The sequence below is a fragment of the Cyprinus carpio genome, chromosome A6 (genome assembly GCF_018340385.1).
Source record: "Cyprinus carpio isolate SPL01 chromosome A6, ASM1834038v1, whole genome shotgun sequence".
Taxonomy (NCBI): Eukaryota; Metazoa; Chordata; class Actinopteri; order Cypriniformes; family Cyprinidae; genus Cyprinus; species Cyprinus carpio.
In genome coordinates this window covers 30,169,085-30,187,992 of record NC_056577.1, presented here as the reverse complement: position 1 = coordinate 30,187,992, position 18,908 = coordinate 30,169,085, and the positions used below count along the sequence as shown (strand labels likewise).

The 18,908-nt window shown below is 34.5% G+C and overlaps 2 protein-coding genes and 1 pseudogene across 2 annotated transcripts in view; 2 read left to right on the top strand and 1 right to left on the bottom strand.

Moving 5' to 3' along the window:
• The window catches only part of LOC109092502 (guanine nucleotide-binding protein G(i) subunit alpha-2-like), a 39,879-nt gene extending 38,972 nt beyond the window's left edge, over positions 1-907 (top strand). The window contains exon 9 of the mRNA XM_042758958.1: positions 141-907. The gene's annotated coding sequence lies outside the window, so the exon portion shown is untranslated. The remainder of the gene's footprint in view (positions 1-140) is intronic.
• A 606-nt stretch (positions 908-1,513) lies between these two features.
• Positions 1,514-5,277, top strand: LOC109091735 (PAK4-inhibitor inka2-like). The gene is made up of 3 exons (XM_019105521.2): positions 1,514-1,846; positions 1,940-1,994; positions 4,333-5,277. Exons 2-3 carry the CDS (start codon positions 1,992-1,994, stop codon positions 5,194-5,196), a joined length of 867 nt encoding a protein of 288 aa, XP_018961066.1. The 5' UTR covers positions 1,514-1,846; positions 1,940-1,991; the 3' UTR covers positions 5,197-5,277.
• A 1,690-nt stretch (positions 5,278-6,967) lies between these two features.
• Positions 6,968-18,908, bottom strand: part of LOC109091200 — a 31,753-nt pseudogene continuing 19,812 nt past the window's right edge.

Sequence of the window (18,908 nt, the reverse complement as noted above, 5' to 3'; positions counted from 1 at the left end):
TTTAAAATGGATAATTACCAAACCCTGTTTAATTTAAAGCTAGCACAATCACACTTCACAAACATATAGTAAGTTTGTTAGTGTTCATAATTCATAATGAATGTGCCAAACCTTCTTGATTTGTTGTGATTGTTCCTCAGGAAGGTGTAAACGGTTTGATGGACCTGGTTCTACACGACATGCTAGACTGCCTTCAACTACCTATAAGAATCATAATGTTTTTTTTTGTTTGTTTTTTTAATGTGACGACCTGAAAAAGACTTGTGAACAAGGAAAAGAGAAACTTCAGTGAATTCCAGCACACCATCCCTCTTTCCTGAACCTGATTTTAAATTGGTTCTCAATGTGTAAATATTTAATTTTGCAGAAAACATGTGGAGAGATATTTGTTTCTATTGAGCTTTGGGTTTTGTTTTCGGCAGTTTACCAATGAGGTGGGTGAGGACTTCTTTTATGGATGTGCTAATTTGATTAAACTGCTTCTTTTGTAAAGTTAATGTGAGCACAGAAAGAAAACGAGCCGTCTCTTTTGTAACAGCGACTCTTCGTCCCAGGCTCAAACTGTATATTGTTGCATGACGGATCATATGAAATTGCTCGCTCGTTTCAAACCACGGCGTGACATTCCCTCACATGTCTTCACTCTCTCTACTAGCTTGACTTTGACAGCATCCAGAATCGACTAACATGTAACACATTTATATCTGCCCTCACATTTCTCCTTCCTGTTGCTGTGCCATCCCTTCTTTTGCGCGATGTCTGTGCCTTGTTTTCACTGTCTGTAGATCATAGGGAAAATGTAAAAGTGTTGAGCACATTTTAAGAGCTAAATAAAACTTAGACCACAGTCTAAATATCGAAATACCATAAAAGATTTCGTTGGAAATAAAAGTTGATATGTAAGATAGACCTGTGCTCCTTGTGTCTTTTTTATTTTGTGTCTTGATGCAGAAAATGTGTTTTTGCTGAACCTGATTATCCTACTGCCAGGTAATGTTTTTTTTTTTCCTTCTCTCTCCATCTTTTTGTAGTTCACATTCATCTTACTTCTGCAGTGTCATTTCTTGACCACGTGATGGCGCTAAAAGAACATTTTGTGTAAAAAAAAAAAAAAAAAAAAAAAACTCAAAATGACTGGCAATCCTTGCTGTGTAAACTAGTTGCCAAGAGTCTTATTAGTTGCATATAATAATAATAATAATAATAATAAAATAAAACCCCAAACTACACTCGGGCAAATATAAGCCTAGATAATATTATTAAAAATAATAGCGATGGTAATATCATGTTACTGAGTAAATTCCAAATTTGTATTCCATAATATATTCATAGTACCCTTAAGTACATAAAATAATACCATAATAATTTGTAAATCAAATAAATGAAATAAAATACATTGCCATGGTGCTTTTTTGATACTTTTGTGTTAGTTTTTCCATGTGTGATTTCATTTGATTCTGATACTATCCTTTTTTTGTGTTATATAAAATAACATACTAGGACACATTTTATATTTATAATTTATATTTCATTTCATTTTATTTTATAATGTTATAATTATCTTGTTACTTTATATTTGTTTATAAAGTTCATCTTCTAGTCCATTACACCGCAGAGGTCTCTCAGGTGCGAAGCGCTTGTTCTTCGCTCACGTTTCACTTCTCGCTCTATGATTGGCTGGCAGGGGGGCGGATGTCGCTGATTGGTTGAGATTGTCCTAAAAGGAAACTGACGGCGCGATCAAAAGCGCTCAGCGCTCAGTCCAAACGCGCATTGACAGGAGCCCGAGCTGTTGTGTTGTTCTGGACTGCTTTAAAAACTCTTGGATATTTTTTGTGAACAGTTGGTAAGTCTCTCAAACGCCCTAAGGTTGTATATACACACATCTGTGCATTAATAAAATAAAATATTTATGCCACATCTTTTTTTTTTTTCTCAGGGGAAACGGGAAACAATTCAAGGTGGACCAACTCAGCAACCGAAAAATAAAGATGGTAAGCGTTTTACTTTGCTTGTTTTGTTCTTGTTCATCTAGAGATAATTTTATTGTCTGAAAAGCTGATATTATTTGTAACAAGGGTTGCGTCTTTAGTCTAAGTCATGCAATTTAACGGAACACACATATTGAACTGAAGTATATACGGAATATAAAATCAGATAAGCTAGTTAGTCGAGAGTTTTATATTTTATTAACAGTAACTTGGCAAAATGTCATCAGCATGTTGTTTTGAGTTATGGACTAGTAACCAAATGGTCAATTCAGTTCTGTCTCTGAGAGGACGTTTACCCTGGTAAATGATTGTACAGTAATAATAACAATGGTCAATGGTACTGTAGCGTTGTTGTTGTTTTTTTTTGTGGACTTCCACAAAAATGTCAGTTTAGAGTCTCAAAATCTGTATCTGGCATTTTGATTGCATTTGTTCATATGCCACATTAATATTCCTATAGTTTGAACTCAAAATATTAATGTGACACATGCACTGGCACAAAATGTGCCTCCCTCAAGGATTATAACCCATCTTGAAATGTACATTTTCAGCAATGATGGAGGTTGACCACCACCCAACTCTATGCATTTTTCATGGCCCCTGGCAACCACTGTCTTTTCAAACACGCACACACTTGCAGCTTAAAGCCAAATGGCTAAGTTCTCACAGCTGTGATAACATCATGGAGTGGTCACTGGTCCTATAGCTCTGCCTCAACCCGTCTGTACACATACATGGGTGTTTTTTCTGCTTTTCAAAAGCATTCCCAAAAAATTCCAAATGCTTTATGGCTACAGCAGAGCTGGAAGTGAAAGTAAAGTAAATCACTTAAGAGAAGCCGGATGTTATCGCTGGAAAACAGGGACTTTCTGGTTGTTAAGAGGTGTAGAACTTGGAAAGATCGAATCTTTTGATATTGCCAAGCCTGGTCATGAGGAATTCTTTTTCTTTCTTTTTTTCCCTCTCTCATAGAATTAAGGACGGTGCAAGACATTCTGGAGTCTTATTATAGTTAACTAATCCTAAAACCACTGAGAATAAAATATTTTACTTAAAATAAATGCTAACTAAAATGAAATAAAAATAACTTAATTCAGCTAGTTGTCAAAGCAACTTCTTATTTTCATTTAGTTTAACATGATGTACTAAAATAACCAAAAGTAAAATAAAACAAAAATTATACAAACTTTATAGACATTCAATTTAAAAAAAAAATGACAAAAACAAAACAAAATTTATTAAAATTTTACAATTAAAAATGAAAATACAAAAATAAAAAAACTAATAGTATCTCAATTATACTAAAGTTACACTGTTTTAAAGGAGAAATGTACATCTGTTCTGATCAATATATATTAATGCATTGCTGATGCAATTCCCAATTATATGTGTATTACTGTGAATATGAGTTTTGTTTGTATTGAACCCTCCCAAATAGAATGACGTACACAATTTTTCTGATCCCAGTTCATTTGCTGTTAAACTACAGCCAACACCGTGTAGCATTGTTCCAAAAATGACACCATTTCCTTTTTGACCACAACAATCTGTGCATTAATCATGAACTTGAGGTGGGAGAGGTGTGGACTCTCTTTCTTCCAGAAGCAGTGCAGGAAGGAACTCCTCTTGTTTCCGGTTCCCACAATCGGTGCGGATGTATCTGCATGCATCATGCTCTGACTCTTCTCCCCCGAGACTCAGCCCAATGGATTGTGTGTTTGTTCCTCTCCCACTCATCATGTTCTTGATTAATGCTACAGGTTTAAACTGTGGAAAACTCCGGACTGCTTTCATCTGAGGGGAAAATCAACTTTATGGCTTGTTTGATTGGCCTGGTCCATGGATTGTTTTCAAAGGCAATTCTAGTTTCTGGACACGTCAGGCTCACAATGGATTTACGGTTTTATTTAGAACATTTTTGAGGAACAAGCTCATGTTGTCCTGCGATGGTATAATGAAACAGTGCTGGGTTATTATTGACAACTAAAACCATAAAAAATTTCATTGTGAAATAAACATCTTATAAAAAACAACACACAATTAATGTACTAAAACTTAAACTAAAATTAAAATGAAAACTTAAAATATAAAAATTAAATGTAAAATATTATCAACTTTAAAAATTAAAATGAAAACAGAAAATAAAATAAATTCCAAAAATATTGTCAAACGCACAACAAAAATACCAAAACTAAAATCTAAAGGAAAAAAAAACATGATTCAAAATATTGAAGAAAAACAAAAAAAATGCATCTACATCTTAGTGCCCTCACAGATGATGTAGACTGAAGTTTGTGCAGTTGAGGTACTAACCTTTTGTTTTTGTTTTGTTTTTCTCCAGCTGTGCGTTCGCAGTTCAGGCGACTGTTTCCGGGACCAGATGCGCAACATGATGAGATCTCTACAGGATCTGAAGCAGATAAGAGAACCCGCCGATCAAATTAAGTGCTCATACGCGACTCGAGCCGGTCAAAAAAGGGCACAACAGAGGGAGCAGCTCAGCCGCCTGCGGAATTCTGACATCAGTGATGCCAGCACCTACGATTCGGCCTGCTGCCTGGACGGTCCGCTGGAGGAAGAGGAGGATGAGGAGGCCAGTGTTGGCCGTCTACCTCAAGGCTCCCCGAACAGCTTGAAAAGTCTGGACTTTGATTCGGGATACTCTGAAGCATCGTGGCAGGATGAAGGTGTGGTGTTGAGGCGTACGAGGAATGTACGCGTTTCATCGTCTGCGTGCATCCGCACCAACCAAATCCGACCCAAATCCACATCAGATGCATGCCTGGAGCGCTGGATGCCATTTGAGGCCAGCGAGCCAACGGACTGGACCACATCTTTGTTAACCCGAGGGCGTAACAGGCAACCATTGGTTCTTGGGGACAACAGCTTTGCAGATCTTATTAAGAACTGGATGGATCTTCCAGAGTGCCCAGATTCTGCAGAACTCAAGCCGAACGCCAGCCGCAAAATAGCCAAGGACTTTCTGGTCAATATGCGGCGGAAGTTAGCGGGCATGTCAAAGGGAGTTGAGGAGAGAAAGGCTTGCACTAAACGCATGTCTTGTCCTGTGGGATTTCAAGCCCCCAAACCGTTCTTTCACCAGTCCCACACAAGTTTGCACCAGTTGGGACCAGACTTTTACCAGTTCATGAAGACTGGGAGTCGACAGCCTGTCATATGCAATGGCATCATTGGAAACATCTGATGTGTTTATTTAACGGACTGGAATTTATTTCTGAAAACATCTAATATTGTTCTACGTATTAATAAATGTTTATATATAAAAGAAACTCTTCTGCGTTTTTCTAAAAGCCAAAGTGTCATGTTCCAAAACATTTGATGACAGTGAGGATTTGACAATATGAAAGTGCCATTAAAGCATTAAAAAGCAGAGTTCAGGTTTAATACCATATAGTTTTCACCTTAGAAAAATCTAGTTTAAAGCAAAAATCTCAAAGTCTGCTTTTATAAATCGGAAAATATAAGACTGAAATATGACATAAATTTTCAATACATTTATTAAAGAATCAAAATAAGTCTTACAGGTCATAATCCCTCAATTATTTTCAATGCTAACCAACATTAAATTTGTTTAGCAACATAAGTTTAACGTTCTCCTACATTCAATTGCAATCAAATGACTTGATTCTTTTCTTGTATATACCAATTTAAATTTCTTAGAGTTGTGCAATAGTTCATAGTTTCAACACGACACCGAATAGCTCATATAATGTGCAAATATTATCCTTCATTTCTAAAAGGCAGCAGCTGAGTGACTAAAACATGGAACGCACACTTTAAAATAAGACTTTACTGATAATGATATGAGATGTAGACAGATTTTTATATATTAAGAATTTTACTGCAGAATTGAAGGCTTATAAGAAGAATACAATAGCAAGAAAAAGAATGAGACCCACTGCTGTAATGTGATTAGGACTGAACACACACAGATGCATCTGAAGGTGATTAAATTAATTAACTGAAGCAGACGCAGCTCATTTGTGTCTCTGGCTCTGCTCATTCATGCTAATAGTGAGGTGAGGGGTGGGTGGTCAGGACTGTATAACAAAGAGATGAGGGCGGGATTTAACAAACATACAGGAGACACGTTTAAAAGAAACAACAGAAAGACATTTCACTTACAGACTAAAATAATAAGATTCTTTGCAAAAAAAACAAAAAAATAACTTTACAGTTCAAGCTTTGCACTGCAAATTATCATAATATTAGTCCATATTTGACTTTTTCAATATTGGTAGCACATTACAATGTTTCATTCCTTAACATTTGTGACTACATTAGTTAACATGAACTAAGAATTAAAAATACTTGATAACACTTTATTTTAAGGTGTCCTTGATACACGGCACATGTACTTACTATTATAATAACAATTAATTATGCATTATCACATGCAAGAAACCCTAAACCAAACCCTAATCCTAACCATATAGTAAGTACATGTAATTAATTAATATTACTCTGTAATTAAATGTATAATTACAATGTAACAAGGACACCTTAAAATAAAGTGTAACCAAATACTTCTATAGTGTTAATGTTAATTTCAACATTTACTAATGCATTTTTAACATTAAGTTGTGTTTGTTAACATTAGTTAATTAGTTCATTAACATGAACAATGAACAACTGTTTTTTTTTATTAACATTAACAAAGATTAATAAATAAAAAATTATATTTACATATTTTAAAATAATGTCTTTATTATAAATTTGAAAAGTTGTAAATAAAATTATTGGATTATGTTTTTCTACTTACAAATTATGTTTAATTCAATGTGTTACTTGCTGTTTCTTGGTAATTATATGTGATATTTACTAACAATTTCTGATTGAATTGTTTCTTCCATTGTAGTTAACACATTAACTAATGTTAACAAAAGAGACCTTTTTGTAAAGTGTTACTAGAATGTTATACAATATTATAGTTTTTGTTTTGTTTTATAGGCAATATTTTTATTTGTTTTAAGAATTAAATTTAGCATGTTGATTATATTTGACAGTAATTTTTGCAGTGTATAAATTCACATGACTTTAAGACTGTTCAGCATAAACCTAGAATCAAAGTTAATAGAGAGAGGTTAATAGTGGACGCCTGAGCAGGTATCTGTCGGGCGGGACGGTCTGGCAATCCTCATCCTCTTCAAATGAGGGAACGATCTCCAACCTCTCCTGGTGATCTGGAATCTCATGCTTGGTTGCGGTGCGTACCAAATCTGTTATGCTGCACAAACAACAAACTGAGTTTATCAATCAATAAAAATACCTCTTCTCTTTTTAGACTAAATCAAAGAAGAACCAAAGCTTTATAACAAGCATTATCTTCAGTGTACATCTTTATACAAGATATGATTACACAAGAATAGTTGCTGTGAATTAATGTAGAGAGTGTTTATTTATGTAAGGGTGTGGTATGGACTCGCTCATAATTATAGAGGAACAGGAAGGTCACTGTTATGCCTAAGTAACACCGGCTATGTTGAGAATGAAGTACCAGCTCACTGTACAGTAACTATAGTTGTAGAACAATGTAGAAAAAAATAAAATATATGTAACTTTTAAAAATGCATTTGAAATATATACAAATGCACCTTTAAATTCAATGTTTAATTTAGAAAGTGTTGTGCAATTATTAAGGAAATAAGTTATAATAAGTTATTTTGCATTTTATTTAATTTTGTGCAGTCTAATAAAATGATGAGATAAAAAGGTGGTGTTAAATATTAGTTTATATTCTGCTTGATTCGCAGAGCTGGGTAGTAATTTATTACATGTAATCTGGATTATGTAATCAGATTTCAAAAACTGGTTACACTTTATATTAAGGTGTCTTTGTTACAGTGTAACTATACATTTAAGTACTGAGTTATATTAATTAACTACATGTACTTACTATATAGTGAGGGTTAGGGTTACTTGCATGAGATTAGGCACAATTCATTGTTATTATAATAGTAAGTACATGTAATGTGTAACAAGGACACCTTAAAATAAAGTGTTACCCAAATATTAAGTATTTGTAATTAGATTAAATTACATTTTAAAATACTCTGAATCAGACTACAGTTACATGTTTATTGATTACATGATTACATATTATTCACACTGTTTTTTTTATACTTTTATACATGGCTTTTATATTATCTCTCTTCATTTTCCCTCCAGTGACCAATTTTAATTTCAACAGGAAGAACCCAGGAATAACCTTGAGGTCTGTCAGCAGACTGATGTTAGATGTGAGGGGTTAATGAAGGCGTGTGGCTTCAAATGACCGTTATGCTGGAAAGCCTTAGGAAAATCCCAAAATGAACACTAAGGGACAAAAGTCTCAAAATCTCCGTCTAGACAGATCTAATGACATATCAGAGAATTCAGGTTAATATTATGCAAGTAAGCATTCAACATAAGATACAAAAGATTAATGCTGTGTGGAATATTTCTCTTAAAACAGCTGTATATCAGCATAAACACCTCAGTATGATCCGAGAGATCACTGTAGAGTATAGCAGTACCATAATATAAGCCTGTGATGCTCGACTTATGGTTTTCCTGAAATGACAAAAAAATAATAATACTAATAAAACAAAACACGTTCCCCCAAAAAACAACAATTTTTTTAATCAATACAGACTGCATGAAAATTTAACCAACAAATGTCCTACATGTTCAAAAGTTTGGTATCAGTAAGATTTTTTTATTTATTTAAGAACTCAAGAAATCAGCATATTAGGCTGGTTTCTGAATGATCATGTGACACTAAAGACTAATGTTTAAAATTCAGCTTTGCATCACAGGAATAAATTATGTTTTAATATATATTGAAAAAGAAAATAAGCTATTTTAAACTAATAATATTTCACACTAAATATTATAAATAATATATTATTATAAATAATATAAATAAAATATTACTATTTTAACTGTATTTGTAATAAAATGAATGCAGCATTGTTGAGCATAAGAAACTTCTTTCAAAAACATTAAAAAAATCTTACCGACCCCAAACTTTTGAATGCTAGTGCATGTATTTATGTGGCACAGCAAAATCAGTTCTGGTTCCAAAGAAAAGACAAAGAAGATTTAGAAAAAACTGGTGTGAGACTGAGTGTGAATGGTATCTGATGTCTTTTAAGTGTCTGATGCTGACAGCGTGTGTGCTTAACCTGAATGTGTTTCAGCAGTTCCTCCAAGGTCATTTCCTTTTGACCCTCATGCCGGCCCTGCACCAGGAAGTCGTCCCAGAGAGAGTACCGCCGCCCCGCGACCTGCCGACAGACACGACACACTGGTTCTAATAACACATGCTTAACACACATTAACACTCTCAGTTGAGGGTATATATGCTAGTTCTCCCATGCATACTACTGCACCTCCAGTTCACTTAGTTGACTGAGTCTGCATGAACTACATGGCTGTGGCATTAACAGCTGACATAGATCTCGTTAACCCTGCTGACACATTTGCAGCTCATGTCTTGGACACAGTCCAGGTCAGAGGTTATGTAGGACATATAATACCAGAGACAAGATAAACAGAAAACAACAAATGGGAAAGAAACACATTTATTATATTTTGTCTGATTTCCTTGAAATTTTACATTAAAATATAAGGTTTGCAAGCAGTTTTGGTCTTTCCTCACTGAAGAAGCTTGACAAAAGAAATTGCTGCATCTCACATGAACTGACTTGCTTAAAAAGACTAATACTAGAGTTCATACATTACGGTACATTTTATGTCCATTTGCACAAGTTTGAATTATTCTGTGTACCCACAAAGCTGGTTTAGAAAACATTTGACTTAAAAATTTGTAGGAAATTTCACAAATAATAATAATAATAGAAAAACAGCAAATCACACTTTGAATTAAACATTAAAATAGTATTTGCTATTAAAACATACTCCAATAAAAAAAATATTTTTTTTAGTGTATACTGGTAAAAATTAATAGAAGACATATTACAAATATCTCATTTACAACCATATGTCTGCAGCTTATAAATTATGAATGATAAATTCAAAAACATTTTTCATCTGTTCAAAAAGTTTGCCTGAGGTGCAGTGCATGAAAATGTAAGGAGACGCGGTTTTATGACTGCTCTGGAAAGAGGAAGTTCAGTCTTGCAGAATAAAACAGATCCATGTCTTGACTTGATCTTGCTGACAAAATTTCAAACATACTGCATGTCGAAGTATGTTTGAACCTTCACCTAAAAATACACTGCTTTCGTGTGATCAAAACCAAGCCTCAAATTCCTCCAGGAGCAATAGATTTTTGATAACTTTTATAGGTCTTCACTGTATGAGCAACTAACTCATAATTGAGAACTGATAAAATCTCCAGAGGTATGAAAGAGCTACCAATAAGCAATAAAACTGTCCTCTGGGTTTGATCATTTTAACATAGACTTGAGACACATCACCTGTCTGCTGTAGACATAATACTCTGCTATTTCACCTCTGCTGGACTTTGTACCTGTGTGGAATTACTTGGACTTCATTTGTTTGGGAAGCTGTTCGTCCTTGGCTCATAATGGAATGCATTTGATAAACTAAAATAAGTATTTTATACTCACCAAGGCTGCATTTCTTTGATCAATACAGTAATATTGCTAAATATTTTTACTATCTAAAATAACTGTTTTTATTTGAATTCATTTTAAAATTATTCCTGTGATGCAATGCTGAATTTTCAGCATCATTACTCCAGTCTTCAGTGTTACATGATCCTTCAGAAATCATTCTGATATGCTGCTTCGCTGCTCAAGAAACATTTCTGATTATTATCAATGTTGAAAACAGTTGTGCTGCTTAATTTTTTTTTATCAGGAATCTTTTAAAGTTATAGAAATAGAAAGTTCAAAAGAACAACATTTATTTCAAATTTAAGTCTTTCTATTAATGTCTCTACGGTTACTTTTTATCAATTTAATGCATCCTTAAAGAATAAAAGTATTCAATTTCTTTATATATATATATATATATACACTAACCTCAAAGTTTTGAATGGTAGTGCAAATCAAAGTCATCTAACCCAGTTTCAGCAAATATGTTTGTAGCAGTGTATAGAGTGGAATAATTCAAGTCTTCAGAAATGTTGCCAGGACGGATATCACTGTCCAAAAGTCTAAAAGTGATAGGGGTCAAGTTCCCTACTCAGTCATGTAAATAGCAAGACTAGCATATGTTTTCAACCACAGTAATTTAAAAAACGCAATCAATTTGTCATGCTGTGCCGACACCGACCACATTTCAGTGCATTCAATGGATATATCTACTCCACCCAATCTGCGACCAGAGCTTCACTTTTAGAAGTTAGACTTTCCCTTATGCTGTACGTGTGCCAATGTACTTGCATGGTTACTATCATTTTTGATTACTTCTATGGCTAATATCAAGGTTGAAACAAATAAAGACACCATAATCAATACATAATATAAAAGCAAAACAGCCATTTCTGGAATGGATGAAACCTCATTGCATGCTAAGTCTTCTTAACTAAGAAAGTAGGGGTCAGTCTAACCACAAATGAAAGGGTATAATGACAGTGTTAACCTCTCCATGGGAGGGCTAAAAATTAGCTTAGTAATGTGGAAACCTGTTAGTCTTTGGGAAAGATGCAAATCCTATTTGAAAACGTCTAAGCCTGTAGAAAGCATCCTCAGATCCAGGTGTTTCTGCCATAAACCTTCATAATCCCATCACTTGATGGTGTCTGTGTTGTGGTGCCACAAGTCTTAATGCTTTGACTTATCTACACTGCCATTTAAAAGTCTGAGGTCAAAACACCGCTGATGGGCACCAAAACACATTATGGGAACCAGAGATTGGGACTTGGCTGGGATCTTCTCATTTTTTTTTTTTTTCTAAGTTAATGTTGAAAAAAATAAAATAAAATTGTGCATGTTCATGTCTGCAAAATGCTCTATTGGTTTGAATTAACAATCAGTGGGGAAAATGTGTTTGGGGTCAGTAAGATTTTTTAATTAGAAATTACTTCAACACAGAAGCAATACATTACAATAAAAAAAAACAACATAAAAAAAATAAAAAAATTAAAAAAAGCCCTCTATTTCAATAAATGCTTTTTTTTTAGTATCCTGAAAAAAATGTCTTCACAAAAATATGAAGCAACTATTTTCAACATTGTTAATAAGAAATGTTTCTTGAGCATCAAATCAACATGATTTCTGAAGGATCATGTGACACTGAAGACTGGAGTAATGACGCTTTGCATCACAAGAATAAATTAAATTTTAACATATATTCATATAGGAAACAGTTATTTTAAACTGTAATAATATTTCACAATAATACTGTTTGTACTGTATTTTTTGATCAAATAAATGCAGCCTTGGTGAGCAGAAGAGTCTTCTTTCAAAAATATAATAAAAAATGTTACTGATTTCAAACTTTTGAACAGTATGTGATCTAAAATAGATGCTAATTTTTACACTATTAGTCAAACAGACTCCAAATCCTCACAAATTAGTCATTCAGCACATGCTTTTAACATACACAAGTTTCTTTGTGTAGAAAAACAAGGTTTCCAAAATATCAAGCTCCAAAATCACAAAATAAATGAAGAGACAAACAAAATATAAATCCAGAAGAGAATGAACCATGATTCTTCATACCATCATGACTTGCTTGCTCACTGTGGGTTTTAAGGCGTTGCTCTATGTAAAATGGCTTTAAAACAATACGATTAATAAATTCCAATGGTTCCTCTGAGTTTTTAATTTTGAAATGCAGTATATCTTTCACAGAGTTCTGTTCTGTTGCTACAGTCCATAGAGGATGAATATATGAAATTCTGGGCCAAACATGTGAGGTAATCACTCTCAGAATGGAGCTCTGCCAACATTCACATCTGTTCTTCATAAACTCTATCACAGGCTGCATTGTAAACCAGGATTTTTTCACTACTCAGCATGTGTCTCTGCAGTGCCCAAGCCAGAGAGAAGAATTTGAGGGAACACACAACTGATCAACAACATGTCTTGACAACTGCATTATGAATGCATTTACAAACTAGAAAATATGAGTGATTCTTGCACATGTGAAATGTTAAAAGGAGTACATACAAAAGATCTTGTATCTAGTAGGGGACAAATGACCAATTAGTCAAGCCTTTACACAACAAATGAGTTGAGTAAAGGGTTGATAGCAATTGTTGAGTGACTGCTCGATGCAGCCTGCAACACAATGGTTGATTCTCAGAAACAGGAAACCTGACGCAAAAGCTGCAGCATGATAAGTCGCCCCTTCCTGTAGAATAAAAATGGAACGGCTCATGTCCTCTAAGGTTCGGGGTAGAAAGAATCATCGCCAGAACTATAACAATGAACTCATTCTCATAACCTATACAGCTGAAACTGTTTTTAGAGTTTGTTTCAATCCCTATACACAATAAAAACTAGGTTTTCATTGCCATAAGAAGTGTATAGAATAGGGTTTTGTTGTTAGGGAACCTTCTGAATCATAGTTATCAATGTGGTATGAAATACTTCAGATAAACCTGCCTTTAAATAGCACATTAAAACATGCCGTAAAAATGAACTGATTGGCCGCCTTTCAAGTCAGTCAGACAGGCCCTTACTTTCTAAGTGGACAGCTCTTGGCACGAATAAGATGAAAAATTTAACTTAGTCATGATAGTCCGGCTGTGCAAGACTAGCATCTGTTCATTCTTATGAGTAGATAAGCATGCAATCATCTTTCCAAGTGTGCTAATGGCAATCTTAGGGATGTTTGGGAAAATAAGGTCTTATGACAGTCTTTGAAAGTCCCAACTTCAGTGTGTTGAATCACCCGCAAAAGTCCAGTATGTGTAAGCTGAAAGGCATAACTGAGGAAACACATGACCTCGAACTAACAGATGAACATGAACAATCCATTTCCTCTGGTGCTGTTTAACTCTGTTGCTACAGTATAAAAAACGATCAGCTGATTTGTCCATGCCACTTCTTTAACGTCATGCAAAGGTGATTGTAGTAATGAAATGAGACCTCTGACGCAACTGGTACCTCCAAAGGTCAATATGTGGCCTGAGGGGCAAAATATGGCAGCCAGCTGATTCACAATGTTCAGCCAAAACACAGCTGATAAACACATTATGGGCACTAGAGATTGGAACCTGGCTGGGACCTTTTCACTATTGTTGAATCTGCAAAATATTATGCATGGTCTATTAATATACTAATAAAAATGCTATTGATTTGCATCAACATTAAGTGGAGAAAATGAGTGCATGCAAAACTGCAGGAGCATTATAAACAAATACACGATAATAAGATTGAAAGTGTTAGAAAGACTTTGGTCTATGAAAGAAATTACTTATTAAGCATGACTGCATTAAACTGATAGTTTAAACAACAAAAGTAACAGTAAAACATTCAAAATGTTTCAAACGATTTCTATTTCCTTTCTATTCTTTAAAGAATCCTAAAAATTGTATCACTGTTTCCACAGAAATATTAAGCAGCAGTGTTTTCGAAATTGATAATAAATGTTTTAATAAATCAGCATATAACAAAGATTTCTGAAGGATCATGTGACACTGAAGACTGGAATAATGATGCTGAAAATTAAGCTTTACCATCAAAGAAAAATAATTGTAAAAATTTCTAAAACTGTTATTTTAAATTGTATTATTTCACAATATTATTGTTTTAGTTAATATAATAAATGAAGCCTTGGTGAGCATAAGAGGCCTCTTTCCAAAACAAAACAAAAAAATCTTACTGACCCCAAACTTTAGAACGTTAGTGTATGCTGAGATGCATCCACATTTATAATGATTATCAATGCAGAAAAGAGTGTAAATCCTACAGTAAACCAATGCTTTATGTTTAAGGTACCCTTTGCTCAGCTGTTTGTGGTTAGTTCAATTCTCTTTCATCATCTAAAACAAGAATAATTGCTTTGCTGAAGAAGCTTCAGAAAAAGGGCGACAGTTTAAAGTGTGTCTGTCATTAGGAAATGATTATTGATCTGTCTTACAGGAGCCCCCTGTGGAGAAAAATTGAGGGACAGATGGCCATCACCAAAACTCTTCTGAAAGACCTTTCTTGATGTTTGGCCACAAGAAGAAAGAAGATGCCAGAGTGAAGCATGAATGGCCCCAAAATGTATTTGGCCACTTAAGTCACAGTTAAATATGCATGAACGTCATTGCATTAGATCACAAAATATCTTAGCAAATGCATTTTTGTTCAAGAAAGATAGCAAAAGCACAATTTTGAAGAATAAAAACTTACAAACATCCAACAAAATTCACCAAAATATCACTCGAATTAAAAGACAGATTGAAAGAGAAAAAAAACACACAAAAAACAATGTAATTTAATGCAATGACATTTAGACATTTTAAGTGTGACAAATACTTTTTGAACCACTGTATAAAGAAAAATCTGATACCTTCCAGCCTTCCAGACTGAATATTTCCCTTTAATCGCCTTAAAGTCATGCATATACCCTTCAGGAACAGAGCGGGGTAACAAAGGATGGAGAGGGGTGACGGCATGGCAGGCAGTCTCCAGAGGGTTTGACACTTACACTCCAACTATAGGCCCTCCTACTAAAGGCCCATTGACGTGATAAAGAGTAAACAAAAGTCTGGCTCATTGTCCTGCCAATGAGGCACTCCCCACCTGACTGATGGCTCGTGCCAGAAGGAGTCAGTCAATAGAGTTTGTTTCTTACAAATGGTGCAAATCAATTTCTAACCTTTATATAATGTGTTTTTTCTGGATTTTCTGGTTGGTATTCTGTCTCTGTACGTTAAAATATACCTACCATAAAAATGACAGACCCTTCATTTTTTTGTAAGTGGGCAAACGTACAAAATCAGCAGGGGATCAAATAAATATATTCCCCACTGTATGTTGTGATAAACTATAAGTATGAACATCAGTAACAGCACAGCGACTAACCACAGTTGAATTTTGTTCCCCTCTCTTACAAGTTACAGTTCTGCTTTCCATGCAGTTGATGTTTTGTTAATGAAGAGACTTAAATGCATACATAGACAGGAAATAACACTTCCCATGTTCCGTGATCTTTCCAGCTGTACATATGCATGGGTAGAGAACTAGGACTGAATAAAAAATGAAGAAACACATGGTCTATTCCATCTGTGAGAGAGAGCAGCTGCCGTGAATACAGTACATATCTATGCGAGTTGGCGGTCAGTCTGAGTGCCATTAAAACACATGCCGCTCTCAACAACATGTGAAACATGCTTTCTGGAAAGATGGGTTTCATAGGAAAAAGACTGATCTATTCACTCAATCAATCAAGCAATCTGTAAATACATAAAGCTTATATTTAGAGCATTTCAAAGAATTCCAGTCTACTTTCCCCTAATAAGATATTACAAACACATTATACTAATAGCATCATTATTCATCAGCATGTTACACAAAAGAAAAAAATATTTGTCTTGAAGTCAATAAAGTGTACCATATATTTCTTGGAATCTCTAAAACACATCAGTTGGACAAGGATTATGCATCAGATTCATGATCAATAAAATATATCATCCAGAGCATTCCAGAGAATTCCAGTTATCTGATGGAATTCCAGTGAATTTGCATGGCAAGGAAACACTCTCCATTTTCTCAACTGATTACTTTGTAAGATAATGTAAGATAATTGTAATTTCATGGCATTCATCTAAATGTGACTGTGCCAAAACCATTCATAGACACCACCACCGGTGCTTATGGGCTATTTATATGCATTATTATGTCTCAAATCCATTTCTAGTGATCACTAATGGTCATTTATTATGCGTCACATGAGGAGGCAGTCATTCACTTTAGTGTAAAAAAAAAAAAAAAAAAAAAAAAAAAAAAAAAAAAAAAAAAAAAAAAAGGTCACTTTGGTAAAATGTTACACAAAATCACAAATGGAGTACTAAGGCTCTGATGAGGTCAGATTTATCCTCTTAGGTGTCTTTTTGCATGCTGTATGGCATTGCTACAGTAACAAAGCACTCAGTAGCTTGAGATATTTGCCCTGTAGGAATGAAAATAAAACCCTGAGTACTACAGAATCTGTCACTATAAATTATGCCAAACCAATCAAAGATAGTTTTCAAAGAAACAAAAAACAACCAACTGCTAACATTATTCTTTTAAACATTATGCAAGTATTGGCAGATTCACATTTCATGTAGTGAGCAGCACTTTTGAAATGCTACGGTATATATTTCATTGCAGTCTGGGGACATCACATCTCATGAGACTTTATCTAGTGAGAAGTGTGATATTGACCTCAGTTCTGGTGCTTTCATAGACCAGCCCTGTTAAGCATACTGTGGCTTTAACGCTCTAGCTTAGGGGACACGTTTGCATGGAAACCATCTTAATTGAATAAGTGTTTTCATGTGTCTGTTTGTTTTATGGCCAAATTCCTCTATGTTCAGCAAACGGCACCGCATTGCTGCGTTGATGAGCATCATAGACACAAACACAAATGCCAGCAGACTAAACAGCTTGTTTACTTTCTTCTCATAGGGCATTATCACCAAATTATAATGATAACACAACGACGACCATGCCGCCCTGCAACAAAACAGTCTGGATTTTGAAACTCTAATTAAATCTGTTGATTTAACAGACAAATAAACACATAATTGAGGATGTTGTGCACACATTCCCTATTTACTTTTTTACTACATATTCCTGGTCTTATTGTGTATTATTTAGCAGTATTATCTTATAAGTCTTTCTAAAGAAATATTCCTCTTTTAGTCAATAAAGTATTTCATATATTGCTTGGAATCTGTAAAACATACAGCTGGACAAGGATTATGCATCAATTTCATGATTAATTTATTGCTCTAGTTTTCTCTCAGCATTTTCCATCAGGTACACACATTCTAAAACTAGCTAATTCAAACCAGAACTTTCCCATCTAATTTAAAGACTGATTCCAGAGCCACCGCTGCACATGGAGGGAGAATTATGGGAAAGCTCATCTTTCCTGCACTCAACACTGAGGGTTAATGAAAATAACATGGCCTGTGGTCTGATTGATCCCAACTACCAACTAAAAATCACTGCTGGGAGAAAAAGTTCAGAGTCAAGACTACTGGTATCACGAGTGATGGGCGTATTTAGTTAAAGTCTGGTCCACTTTGCAGCTTATTCTGGTCAAGAATTGTTCACTTAGACAGAAGGAGACCATCTGAAAGACATTTAAATGAAATAGCTGATACCACAATAATACCCTAAAAATAACTGCTATTTGTCTATCCAACTATCCATTCATTTCTTACCACCAGGAATTGTTCATATGATTAAAGCCTCTTGGTGTGGTCTTGTGATGGCAAGCCAGGACTCAATGCATGACTCTACTATATGTGCCATATGAAGTACGGCTCAATGACTTCACTATGCAGACATATGGAAAGGATGCCGTATGCTGTTACTTCCAAAGCAATTACTTTAGACGGCCACACACAACTTTTGGCAATCATTCTGGTGCATGTCTATGAAAAATTACCATTTTATTTGAATGAAAACTAGAGGGATTTCTGTACTCACTCAACCATACGAATCTAATAAAAAGAAAGGTTTTGAAGACCAGAGAAGTAGAAAGACTGAGGGGATTAAAGCTCAAAAACTGATGCAGATAGTCTTAACAACTTTAATTATGCCTCTTAACAGGAGAGTGCTAGATACATACATACATACAGGTATATATTTTTGAAAGAATCCTCTTTTGCTCACCAAGGCTTCATTGATTTGATCAAAAATACAGCAAAAACAGTACAATTGTGATATATTATTAAAAGTTAAAATAACTGTTTTCTATTTGAATATTTTTTGAAAAAGTAATTTATTCCTGTGATGAAAGTTGAATTTTTAGCATCATTACTCCAGT